This window comes from Chenopodium album, chromosome 7, assembly GCF_948465745.1.
Source record: "Chenopodium album chromosome 7, dcCheAlbu1.1, whole genome shotgun sequence".
Lineage (NCBI taxonomy): Eukaryota > Viridiplantae > Streptophyta > Magnoliopsida > Caryophyllales > Amaranthaceae > Chenopodium > Chenopodium album.
Genome location: NC_137840.1, coordinates 73,476,582 through 73,490,806, shown reverse-complemented (window position 1 = coordinate 73,490,806; position 14,225 = coordinate 73,476,582). Strand labels below are relative to the sequence as shown.

Here is a 14,225-nt window from a genome sequence, read left to right as displayed (position 1 = left end):
GATATTTCAACCCACCCAATTAGACTCCTGGAGGGTATTAGGGAAAGTGGTAAAAATTTCGGCAACTTTTATTTCCAGGCAAAAAAAAGTCAAAAAATTTAAAAATTAAAGGCTTATATCCACGCTTTTTGAGAGATTTTGGAGGTTTCGGGGCACGGTGTCGAAAAGCCTTGAGATTTTAGGGAATACATCTCGAAGTCATATAATGACGTTTGTAACCATATATGATCATTAGATGTTGTCATAAATTTTCGTGGTAGGCTTGTTTTAATTAATGAAATCGGTGCAAGCTAGTTATAAATCGATAATTGGTCGTTTAAAGGCAAATTGGATGGTTCCACCCACCCAATTTGACTCCTAGAGGGTATTGGTGACCATGGTAAAAATTTCGGCAATTTTTATTTTCGGGCGAAAAAAGTCAAAAAATTCCAAAATTAAAGGTTAATTTACACGCTTTTTGAGAAATTTTAGAGGTTTCGAGACCCGGTGTCAAAAAGCCTCGAAAATTTAAGGGATATATTTCAGGGTCATATAATGTCGTTAGGAATCATATATAATCATTATAATTTGTCATAAATGTTCGTGGTAGGCTTGAAATAGTGAAATCGGTGCAAGTTGTATACCGATAAATTGGCCATTTAAAGACAAATTGGATGGTTCCATCCACCCAATTGGACTCCAGGAGGGTATTAGGGACAATGGTAAATAATTCGACAATTTTTATTTCCGGGCGAAAAAAAGTCAAAAACTTCCAAAATTGAAGGCTAATATCCACAGTTTTGAGACATTTTGGAGGTTTCGGGGCCCGATGTCAAAAAATCTTGAAATTCTAGGAGATATATCTCAGGTTCATATAATGTTGTTTGGAACAATATATGTTCATTATTTGTAGTCATAAATGTTCGTGGTAGGCTTGAGTTAATGAAATCGGCGCAAGTTGTAAACTGGTAAATTGGTCGTTTAAAGACAAATTGGTTGGTTCCACCCACCCAATTGGACTCTCGGAGGGTATTAGGGACCATGGTAAACGTTTCCTCAATTTTCATATTCGGAGGAAAATAAATAAAAAATTTCCAAAATTGAAGTCTAATATCCACGCTTTTTAAGAAATTTTGGAGGTTTCGGGGCCCTTTAACGAAAAGACTCGAGATTTTAGGGGACACATCTCGGGGTCATATAATGAAGTTTGGAACCATATATGATCATTATATGTTGTCCTAAATGTTCGTGGTAGGCTTGATTTAATGAAATCGGTGCAAGTTTTAAATTGGTAAATTATTGGCCGTTTAAAGGCAAATTGGATGGTTCCACCCACCCAATTTGACTCTCGGAGGATATTAGTGACCATGGTAAACATTTCGTCAATTTTTATTTTTGGGCGAAAAAAGGTCAAAAAATTCCAAAATTGAAGACTAATATCCACGTTTTTTGAGAAATTTTGGAGATTTCTGGCCCGGTGTCGAAAAGTATCTAAATTATAGGGGATATATCTTGGGGTCATATAATGCCGTTTGGAACCATATATGATCATTATTTGTTGTCATAAATGTTCATGGTAGGCTTAAATTAATGAAATCGGTTCAAGTTGTAAACCCGTAAATCGGCTTAATTAAAGGCAAAATGGATATTTCAACCCACCCAATTGGACTCCCAGGAGTATTAGGAACCATGGTAAAAATTTCGGCAATTTCTATTTGCGGGCGAAAAAAAAGTCAAAAAAAATTCAAAAATTGAAGGCATATCCACGCTTTTTGAGAAATTTTGGAGGTTTCGGGTCACGGTGTCGAAAATCCCTGAGAATTTAGGGAATACATCTCGGGGTCATATAATGATGTTTTGAACCATATATGATCATTATATGTTGCCATTAATATTCGTGATAGACTTGATTTAATGAAATCGGTGCAAGTTGTAAATCGGTAAATTGGACGTTTAAAGGCAAATTGGATGGTTCCACCCACCCAATTTGACTCCCGGAGGATATTAGTGACCATAGTAAACATTTCTGCAATTTTTATTTTCGGACGAAAAAAAGACGAAAAATTCCAAAATTGAAGGCTAATATCCACGCTTTTTATGGAACTTTGGTGATATCGAGACCCGGTGTCGAAAAGCCTCGAAAAGTTAAGGGATACATTTCGAGGTCATAAAATTCCATTTGGAATCATATATAATCATTATATGTTTTCATTAATGCTCATGGCAGGTTTGAGTTAATGAAATCGGTGCAAGTTGTATACCGATAAATAGGCCAGTTAAAGGCAAATTAGATGGTTCCATCCACCCAATTGGACTCCCGGAGGGTATTAGGGACCATGGTAAACAATTCGGCAATTTTCATTTCCGGGCGAAACAAATCAAAAAAATTCAATATTGAAGGCTAATATCCACACTTTTTGAGACATTTTGGAGGTTTTGGGGCCTGGTGTTGAAAAATCTTGAAATTTCAGGGGATATATCTCGGGGTCATAATGTCGTTTGAAACAATATATCTTCATTATTTGTTGTCAAAAATATTTGTGGTAGGCTTGAATTAATGAAATCGACGCAAGTTATAAACCGATAAATTGGTCATTTAAAGGAAAATTGGATGGTTCCACCCACCCAATTGGACTCCTGGAGGGTATTAGGGACCATGATAAACATTTCCTCATTTTTTATTTCCGGACGAAAAAAAAATAAAAAAAAATCCAGAATCGAAGTCTAATATCCTCGCTTTTTGAGAATTTTTGGGGGTTTCGGGGTCCGTTGACGAAAAGACTAGAGATTTTAGGGGACACATCTCGGGGTCATATAATGTCGTTTGGAACCATATATAATCATTATATGTTGTCATATATGTTCGTGGTAGGCTTGAATTAATGAAATCGGTGCAAGTTGTAAATCAGGAAATTGGCCGTTTAAAGGCAAATAGTATGGTTCCACCCACCCAATTGGACTCCCGGAGCGTATTAGTGACCATGGTAAACATTTCGAAATTTTTTATTTTCGGGCGAAAAAAGTTTAAAAAATTCCAAAATTAAAGTACAATATCCACGTTTTTTGAAAATTTTTGGAGATTTCGGGGCCCGGTGTCGAAAAACATTGAAATTTTAGGGGATACATTTTGGGGTCATATAATGCCGTTTGGAACTATATATGATTATTACATGTTTTCATAAATGTTCGTGGTAGACTTGAGTTAATGAAATCGATGCAAATTGTAAACCGGTAAATTGGTCGTTTAAAGGCAAAATGGATGGTTTCACCCAGCCAATTGGACTCCCGGAGGATATTAGGGACCATGGTAAACATTTCGGCAATTTTTATTTCTGAGTGAAAAAAAGTAAAAAAATTCCAAATTTCAAGACTATTATCCACGTTTTTTTTAGAAATTTTAGAGGTTTCGGCCAACAACCCATTAAGAAAGTACCACGTAGTAATAAATTTGCTGCTAATTAAGTAAGCTCAATATGACATTCTCGGTTGTAATTAACATGCATGACAACAAGAAAAATAATAAAGCATAAATTAATAATTGAACAAAGTACACATACATCTTCCAACATTACATTAAGTCCTTAGGAAGATCTTCCAAATTGCTTCAAATAAATTGCCTTAACAACATCCAGGGCATCATATTCAAGCTTGACATCAGTATTATCCCTGCCAATCTGTTCACAATCATGAGTGTGTTACACTAAGCTAGCTCATCCACATTTCAGCCTGGCCTCTCATCATCTCATGCTGCACCATACCGATTACCAACCTACTATACACCAAGAGCTAGGAAATCACCCGATCCAATAATCATACTACGCGCCTAGCTTAACCAACTCTTCACATCCAATAATATTATTGTGCCCGAACTTATCTTTATGACTTATTTTGTTCAAACTTTTGACTGTATCTGAACTTGTTATGTCTAAAATTATCTTACCTATTTTTTTTTTTCTTTTCTAAAGTAAGTCAAAATAATATCGTTACTACACGGAGTAGTTTTTAATATCAAAAAAAAAAAAAAAAAAAATTCTCTGAAATTAATTACCCAATATTTATTATACTTGAGTTACCCTCTCTATCTTGTCTCGTATAAGGTTGTCAACCCTCACACTAACCAAATCTCCTTTCACATAATTACATACATTCATACTATAATTAGTCAAAGATGAAGAAAAATAATATCCACAATTTTGTTACCCTAATATAAGTTCAATCATACTCTTCGAAGTCAATGGAACTTAAATTTATATTAGATTTGTTGATTTATAAAAAGGCGTTATTCAATCAAATCTATCAAACTTCCTAAAAGGCTAAAATAATAGCTTCTCTTCTAATTACAATGATTGTTTCTTTAGATTATGAATTTAAATTAACTGTTTTATATAAAACAATTTTTTCCATGCTATGTAGTCAAAAAAAGATTATATTTTAATTATTATATATACCAAATTGTCTCACAAAATGCTCCAATATCGAAAGAGACAAAATCATACGGAATAAGCTATTATTTAACCATGCAACTCCACTTTTGTTAGTGATTTATAAACAGTTTTTTTTTTTTTTTTTTTCCTTGATATTGTAATAATAATAATAATATGAAAATGAGTACAAGTATATATAAAAAACATTCCCCTATAAATATACCCTCTCGTGCGGTTTTGATGTGACCATTATCTAACTTTCTATTTTCTTATAAAACTCTTCAAATAAAAGTGGGGAAAAAAATCTAATTGATATTATCACTTAACAAATAATTAAGGGTTAAGAGACATGTATGTAAGCATGAAATCAATGTTAATATTAGAATATTAGACCCTTCGTCATGTCATTAATTTAAACTAGCAACTTTGATCTAGCAATTGGCCAAGTTGATCGAAGAACTTTAGACGAGATGTCAGAGTTTGATGCTATCAGACTCGCATTTAATTTGAAAATTTCTCCTTTACTTTTCCGGTCTGTGTTATAATATGTCATTTATCTTCAAGAAAATAATATTATAATAATGTTGGCATCTAATTATTTAATCAAACTAATCATTAATCTAATAAAATAAACGATGCCATGCTTCACAATCTCTAAAAACAAATAGATTAATTTTCATTGAATTTAGTGAGCAAGAAAACAATTAAGTTTTGGTGTACAAAAACAGCTAAGAGAGCATTCCCTTTGGAGAGAAGTAGCTAGCTTAGCAATATAGAGATAGACCTTGAAAATTGTAGCAACTTGCAATTATATGGTGAAATATGCCAACTCAAACAAATTATTTTAATTATTTTGGTAGAAAAAAAGAAGTAATAAACTAACTACTCTAAACCATGTCTTAATCAACTCTTCTTTAATTAATTAACTTTAATTTGCTAGATAGTTATCACTACATACACATAAGAGTGAAGCATAAGAAATCAAAGCCCATACTCCACTTACCAATAAATAAACTATAGTTTTTATATGAAAGCTACTTTATATTATGCAAAGATACATTACATTTTATACATGTATTATTCTATAGTTTATGGACCACATTAAGCAAAAACATAGAAATAAGTTGACATGTGATGAGCACCTAATTAAGTTCCCTCGAATCTTGCATAATGTTGCATGTTCTTTACTTTTTTTTTAAAAATTTTTTTTATTTTACACATTTTTTTATTTAGGGTGGAAAGTGATTTTGAGGTTGTTCCAATTTTCCCGCCCCTAACACTTATCCTCCAATTACAAGACTTAATCCAAAAGTGGTCCTTTAATTATAGGACAAAACCTTGATTAATTAAATGTAATTAAGAGGATTAATAAAATAATTGGGCACTTGCGTTGAATTTAGTGAATAATAAAAGAATTAAACAACCGACCAAAAATTAAGGTGATGAGGTCTCCATGTGATGGATAGCGATGTGGTAATTGGAATCATTCTAATCACAACTTCAACTTCAACTACTACTTTGTTCATCAATAATCTCTCTCTTTCTTTGATCTATTTCTTGCTGGCATTTTGTCAACGCTAATTGTTGTTTACATATCATAGATTCCTTTGTCGTATTGTTAATTTTAACCCCATATTATTATATTAATTAATATTGTATTGTTATATTATAAGTATGTATGTATCGGAAGAAGTTTTAATGTTATATGGAGTATTTCTTCCGTCTCATCATAAAGTTTGCTTGGTTTTTGATACTTAAGGATTTACATGTTGTAGTTTTGTTACATAAATTAAACCTATTATGATAGTTCTCTTCTTTGCAATTTTCTCCATCATATCAAAGATAATATAGTACTCAAGAAGCTAGCTTATAAGTTCTGATAATAAATCCAATATTAAGTTAGTCAAGTTGAATTTGCAGTATCTTTAACTATCATATGTTTTAAGTAAGATTATATTTTGTTCACCTTATATACAATTATGAAACACTAAATTTAAATTAAGGTTAATATTCAGTTATTCACATACCAATTATAACTACTCCATGGTAATAAAGGTTTGTTCAAATACCAATTACAACTAAATTAAGTTTTAATACATTCAAATAATTAATTAAAACTTTGTGAATATGATGCACTTTAATTAAGTAAGGGATGAATTAAAAGATTACATACATATTTTGTTAAAAAAAACCTCTTACTAGAGCTACAATCTTCATTAGATAGTTATCCATTTTCCTATTAATAAAAAAAGCTTAAGCCCGTTCATGATGGTGTCACAAATCCTTTTTTAATTGAGATAAACAACTTAGCTAGGCATGAATTCCAAATATTTAGTCTTAAGTAATGGCCATGTTTGATATATGGACTTTTAGTTGGTGTTCTAATCAATTATTGTTTTTTTCTTTAAAGGGGTACTAAATGTAGAAATGATTCTAAATTATGATTAGGAAATTTAGAAAAAGTGTTGATAAATGTTTTTTTTAGCTTGGTTTAAAATCTAGCTATTTTCACCTAAAAAAAAAAATCTACCCTTTCTAATATTTTTTTAGCATATGATATGATTTCAATATCTCCAAATAACTTTTCTATCTAAACTTCATAAATAAAGATGATAAAATATATCGTATTTATATTTTATAGGTCACTTTCGGTTAATATAAAATTTAAAACAAAACGGGTGTACAATTAATATTACATTGGTCTTCAAACAATAAATAAATAAATAAATTAAAAAATTGTACATTGAAATTAAAGTTATTCTAAAATAATCAATAATAATTAACTAATTACTTCGATATAAATTAAAATCTATGGAGAATCTATAATTTATAGTTTAATTAGTCTATTTACACGAAATTAACCTTGTAATTTAAAAACACTCGTTTGTAAAGTAATCCTTAATATTTTCTACTAAATTTTAATAAAAAACTATAATGAATAAGAATTACCCTAAATTAGGTTAAGTTACCATAAAGTAGTAAATAATTACGATGTATTGTACAACTAAATTAGGTAAAGTTTTTGCAGTCAAATTAAATTAGCTAAGTGAAACAATCTCGGATACTTTTTCTAGAATAAAAGAGGTTTGATCAACTTTCCTAAATCCCCTGATGCCAGATAAGTATTCATGATTTGACCCATTGATAGGCATGATAGCAAAAGAAAGTAATAACAAAGCATTAACAACTAATTATAATCCTCAATAAGATTAAGAGCCTTAATTGTCTTACCTAAAAGTGTTCCGTGTCTCCCAAACTAAATTATTGATTTGATACTTCCTATTGGACTGGTGCTAGATGAGCATTAATTAAGACCTACATTATTTGCATGTTATTGTTAGAGGAGCTTAGGGGGGACGGGTGCGTGGAGCCCCCGACCTTCCTGCTCCTCTAATACAAATAGGATGTGTTATAACTCGAAAATAAAATGTCAAAATTGTTTCGATAAAATGAATATTCTATTATTTGTTTAATTAAAATTTTTTGAAATTTTTTATTTGGTATCACCAAAAAGGAAATAAAAGTTTTTGCTCGAAACTTATATAGATAGTTATATTAGATGAGTAAATTGAGTATTAAGACCATTGATTTAGTACATGTTATGTCGACCTATTTATAACAAAAGATGTCATGTTCATATTAATTATTATGGGAATAAATAATTTTAAAAAAAATAAATAAAATAAAAATAATGCACATTTTAAATCATAGTACTAGTACATTTATTTGTGAGAGACTAGGCTCATGTTTAATTATGTAGTTCCAACTTCATTGGAAATGTTATAAAAATTGGAACCTTCCATAAACATAGCATAGGTTGTATGCAAACAAAATCAGGTACTTGCATTTTTTAAAGCATTTAATTATTCAGTAGCCATTTATAGGCAAATCTTTCGACAACTTTGTACTGATAAATTAAGAGAAATATATGTTTGTCCAATATTTTACTACAAAAAAATATAGTTTATCTCTGAAAAGTTTTATATATGATTATATGAATATGAATAAGATAGTCTCTAATCTAGTAATCTCCAAGCAACCAATATTTTTTTTTAACATTGGAAAGAGGCTAATCATTACCTACGACAATTGTTCAAAGTGTTAATTTAATTTAATTATCAATCTTAGAAAGAGATCTAATTAATTAATTTTAATCAAAAATTTATCCGCCTAATCTAATTTTAAATTAGTAAAAGTGGTGCTTGATCTAGACCTAATCAACTGACATTTCTTACCTATTGGTTATGAATATTATTTCGAGGAATGAATAATGCACTTTCCTTATTTATAAAGTAAGATATGATGTATAAAAATAGAAAGATATTTTAGGTAATTTAATTAATAAGATGGTAACCAACCATATGACAGACAATGAAATAAGTACACTTTTGTAGAAAATGATCAATTTAATTTTGAATAATTAAGTAGAGAATCACATTGAAATTAAAATATAACCAATTGGATGATAGTTGATGAAGATTTAGCCAAGTAGCTAGTGGATATGAGGTAATGTTTGACTACATAAAGTAAATTTTGATTATTGAAAAAATTGAAGTTCAATTTTGTTAAAACAGTGTAAGTAAAGAAGAATATAATTTACTATGCTAGCAACTCAATAATACAGTCTATTTGGCAAATTTCGTAATTATAATAGTTTTGTAGCTTCTCTTTATGGGTGCATACGATATCTTATTAATCTGATTTGAACTTATTTTTATTTAGCCTAAAACTAGTAGCTTATCAAAACATAAGTATAATTGAGCTTATTCAAATTAAACTGTCATAAAGTTGACTTGTCTAAGATACTAAATAAGGTGAATATAATAAGAAATTAATTGTGTAAAGGAACACCTGCAAACAGCCTGATTGAGTGAAAATTTTACAAGGGGTAGAACAGGGACCAAAAGGAAAAGGACATCTCCAATTTTTAATTTATTTATTTATACTTCGTAAGATGTATTTTATAACCTCATATACAAACATTTAAAAAAAAAAAAAAAAAAAAAGAAGTGTATATTCAAGAAATAGTAATGGGGGCAATTAACTACATATAAGGTATCCATTAGTTTAAACATGGACTAATCAGTAATCACTAGCTCAGATTAGATCTTTCTTTCAAAAAATATAAAATAAAAACTAGCTCAGATTAAAATATGGGCCTAGCCGTTCTTCAATGGGCTGAGAAGGAATTGGGCTTGGTAATTAAGCATTGAGTCCTACCCAAAATAACAATCAAGTAGATCTTAACTTGTTATAGTAGACAAAAATTTTGGTTAAATTTGCTGAACAATTCCCAAATGATGGTGAATTTATAGGATGCTTATTACAGTTTACAACTCTGAAACAGCCAAGGAGGCAACAGTTGAACAGTGACTGTAGCTCAATGCCCTTCTGCTGCTTATAATAGAGGACACATGCTAGTTCATTTCGATAATACAGGGGAAATAAGAAAAGAACAAAATGCAATTCACTCCCTTAAGTATGGCTGAAGCAAAGAAACTGACAGACAGTTCGGCTCATCTAGCAGAGGGGTCCAACTGCTCAAAGAAGAGCTGAAGAAGTCTCAAGCTTTAAGAGCTTCCCCAGCTTTCACAAGATCCTCAAGCGCCTTTGAAATCTGTCCCTCATTCATGCCATCCAATCGGACGCCTTTTTCAACACCAAAGTCTACACAAAACAGTGCATTATGTCAAATTTAGTGGTGAAAACTTTCACAAGTAGCCAATGAAAGAGTGAAGACATATTGCTGGGACCAAAAATGCCACAGATGAGAAACATATCATTCACAATTTTTCACTCTTCCAATACCAGTTTCAAGCATCAGATTTGACATCAATCCTAAATGCCAATGGAATTGAAAAAATCTATCTACTTTTGACATATCTACAATGTGTGATTTCCTAATCTACTACTAGAACAGCATAGATAGCAAAGTGCTTCCATCGTTCATCATGTGAGTATCATGTACAATTTAACATAAGTGCTTTTAGCTGATAGCCTGAACTAAAAAGCCACTGTCTAATTAAGGTTTGCTTTGTTTGACATCAGACTTTGGCTGTTAACAAATATTTTCTCAAGTAATGTAGATAAACACTCTCTATTAATTAAGCAACGTCCAACATATTTCTAGAAAACTTGAAATGTCCAAAACAAGGTAATATTACAGTGTATCGCAATGCAAGTATAAAGGGGACATTGAGGGTCAAATTATAGGTTTGATTTATAATGAAAAGTATGCAGAAATAAAAGGTGAAGGTCCCCAATAGTTAAATTCTTGATAGCTACTTCCACCGTTTCTATTTAGTTGACGCGTTTGATTTAGGCACATATATTAAGGAGAGGAGAGAGAGTGAGAGAGAATGAAAAAGCAAGTGGAGTAGCTTGTAAATGCAAGGTAAAAAAGTTACCTCAAAAGGACACGTGTCAACTAAAAAAACTTCCTAAAAAGGAATACGTGTCAACTAAAAAGGAACAGAGGTAGTATATTGTACTCTTAACACTGAATGTGAGTATTTACGAAAAAAAATAAAAAAAAATTTGAACGTGAGCAATTGAGAGGAATTGAATATGAGTGGTTCATTAAATTGGAATGGATTGGTATGGAATCTCATACTAAAAAGGTGTGGATTCTAAAACCCATACTAATCTAAAGTTTTTTTGTAATGTTGGAATAGATTATATGCTTTATACATAGTATAAAGTGTGGATACCGGGGGGAGAGGTGGGTATTGGGATTCCATAGGTATGGGATAGAGTTAGAAATGCCCTTAGTTGATTGGGGGAAGAGGGCATTTCCATCGCGAAGGATTCAATCCAGCCCCCCCCCCCCCCCCCCACCCCCCGGGATATGACATTCCATTCTTAAAAAGCTGAACCAAAGAAAAAAAAATACTACCTTCGTTACATATTATTTGCAACGATTTGACATAAAGTAGAGACAAAAAATGTCTAATCGTTGCAAGTAATATGTAACAGAGGTAGTAGATGGAATGGATTCCAACTCTATTCCAACCCATTCCATATGATCCAACCAAACAACCTCTAAGTTTGTTAACTTCATTCCCAAGCACTCTGTTGTGAATCAAGGTTTTATGGATACAATCTTCAGTTAGCACATGCTCACTCACAAACCGCTGGTCCTATGACCTTCAGGATATATAGTTAAAACATGGCCAGCTTAGCAGTCTGTTATTCCTTGTGTTAACCAGCTCAAACCACTTACTATGGTCTAGGAAATTTTTTAAAAGGAGCTACATTAGGAGAAATGAGGGTCAAAACTGCACATATACATGCATATATATTGCATTATTTTATTCCTAACAAAATATATATATGTAAAAAAAAATTCCAAATATCATCCACCATGTCATTAGATCTGCCGGTATCTTAAGATTTTGGTCAGAAGATCAAAGCTACAATGAAGTCTGGCATAAACATAGTCACCTAACCTGTGGCCATGAGCACAGCAGAATGCTCAAGAGTTCCTTAACTGGAATCCCTAAGTCCTTAACATATTGGAACTTAAGAGCCTTCAAAGTGGAGAGAGCTCATGACCAAAAATATCCTAAAAACTTGAGCTGCGAAGATTAATCAACAGGAGCATCATAACCGTTTTAGGGTGATTTGATATGGACTGAGATAATTAGAGACTGGCAAGAATTTATGACAAAATTAAGAAAAGAAAGAAGGCATGAGAAAATAGAGAAGCAGAAGCTTTATTAAAGGTGCTATTAGATCACCAATCAACAATACAACCCAAATGAATGAGAAAAGGACTACATTCTGGAAATCCTTCCTGATTATATACCCCCTTTTATCAATACTATATTCATTCTCTCTCCTATAACCGCATTCCATGCCCAGCTCATGCCAACAGCAAGGCCTGACTGAATTCTGACAGTATCAAGGTGGTTTTTCCCCTCCACTCACATAGCATAAGAGTGAAGTGTGAAGGATTAGTGGAGGCTGAGGTCAATGTTTAACAAAAGGTAGAAGCATACAAGCTCCTCTATGTGGATTCAATTCCTAAAGGTGACAGCCTCAGGTATCATCACAGAGCGGGCAATCCTAATTCTAGCCAAAGTGCAATGTTTTCTTGAACTTCACAATTGGGACCACTAGCGCTGACATAAGGAGTTAAGGACCATGGACAGGACTTCAGTAGTGATAGATTCCCTCAAACAGATTGTCCAGGCTTAAGATTTTCTTCCCAATGTGATTTTAAGAAAAGGGTAAAAGGGCATCAGAATGAAAGCAATGAATAGAAACAAAGCGAAATTTAAGATATCACAGGAAAGAAATTTGGATTACCCTTTTTAGATCAAACTGCACAAATTCAGTGACTTACAAAACCAAGAAGAAAATATACGAAGTACGAAAAGAGACTTTCACAGTTTCACCATGAGAACAAAATAGCAGAAATGACATACTGATAGGAATACTAATTATCTTAACCAGCATTTCACATGTATTCAGAATTTGAAAGGCCATAGATGAACATGAAATGCAAAGAGGGAAAAGGATAAAATCAAATGTAAGAGTAGGACTCCTTAATCCTTACCATATCTAGCCCAGAGCTGGGGCTCAACACCACGGCTCTCACGAATCAAGATCGGCAATTTAGGATTCAATGTCTTTAGCTCCTTGTAATTCTTCTCAACAAAAGTTCTAAGACAATTCAAAGGCAAGTGTAAGAAAAAGGATATACAGCTCAAATCCAAATTCACAAAAAAAGCAGCTTAATTGTGACTTTCCCATTATCATACACAACATCATTATACAAAATAAATATTCAAATCCAAGGAACCACAAATTTAATGGGGTAAATTAATCAACAATCCAAAAATCCTCGAAAGCATACCGTGCTTCAGCACTTGCAGGAGAAGTTTGGCAAAATAGGACCCGAAGCTCCTTCAAGTTCTTGGATAATTGTCCTCTCCAAGCCATGACTATTCAAACTACGTTGATAAATTCCCAAAAAAATTAGAAAAATTTATCTTTGAGTCTAAAATCTACAAGAATAAGAACCCAGATTCAATTATCAAATTACGCTCGAAAATTAAGATACATTTTCTTCTCTGGCATTAACAACAGTCGTTACGATCTTTCACACCTTAGTAATTTATAAGCAACAGTTCAATAATCGACTTTAGAAGAACCCTAAATTGATTATACTAGAATTAGATCAACGATAAACCCCAGATTGCGAAATTGAAATTCAATGATTACAAAAAAAAAAATGAACATCTTACCACAGATGCTGCTTCAATGGAGGATAGAAATATGAGAAATCGTCTCAATGGAGAATATGGAGTGTGCTTCAATCAGGTTTACGGGGTTTGGTTGGTATGGTCAATGTTTGATAGGGATCGCTGTATAAAACCAATACTCGTATAATACGACTACTATTATAAGACCACTTTTGCGAGTCACTGCCAAATGACCCTATTTCGGTTCCTCTATTTTGTTGACCCAAGTCATCCAACCCATCTAAAAGGTGATTTTAGGATGATAACAAGTAAATCGTTCTCATTTAAGATTGGTAAAAAATGTTAAGTCTAGTTCGATGACTTGATCCAATCAATTCGTAAACTATATGTTCAATTGTTATAATACGTGATTTGTGACAACTAAGTTATAGACCTGACGTGGTTCTTCTTACCACAATTTCACTTATAACTTCAAATGAGTTAAATAATTAATTAAACTCTTAAAAGTTCAAATAGCTAAGTTTTGTGCAAATGAGTACTCCATACTAGATTCAAATACTGAAATCAGAAGTTTTAAATGCAGTACAAAATAACCTAAATGCATAATGTAATT

At 32.0% G+C, this 14,225-nt stretch overlaps 1 protein-coding gene across 1 annotated transcript; it reads right to left on the bottom strand.

Annotated features, from left to right (window-relative positions):
* Window positions 1-9,651: 9,651 nt before the first annotated feature.
* Window positions 9,652-13,813, bottom strand: LOC145638494 (NADH dehydrogenase [ubiquinone] 1 alpha subcomplex subunit 2-like). Its single transcript, XM_081689471.1, has 4 exons — window positions 13,655-13,813; window positions 13,264-13,360; window positions 12,964-13,070; window positions 9,652-10,070 (listed from the first exon to the last, which is right to left on the bottom strand). The coding sequence occupies exons 2-4, from the start codon at window positions 13,347-13,349 to the stop codon at window positions 9,967-9,969; spliced, it is 297 nt and encodes a 98-aa protein (XP_081545597.1). The 5' UTR covers window positions 13,350-13,360; window positions 13,655-13,813; the 3' UTR covers window positions 9,652-9,966.
* Window positions 13,814-14,225: the final 412 nt, after the last annotated feature.

Excerpts from the sequence above, each read along its gene's own strand:
- LOC145638494 (XM_081689471.1), bottom strand. The coding sequence starts at position 13,349 with ATGGCTTGGAGAGGACAATTATCCAAGAACTTGAAGGAGCTTCGGGTC. Across the intron at positions 13,071-13,263 it reads CCTGCAAGTGCTGAAGCACG|AACTTTTGTTGAGAAGAATT; the intron begins GTATGCTTTCGA and ends GAATTGTCTTAG. Across the intron at positions 10,071-12,963 it reads CCAGCTCTGGGCTAGATATG|ACTTTGGTGTTGAAAAAGGC; the intron begins GTAAGGATTAAG and ends TGTTTTGTGTAG.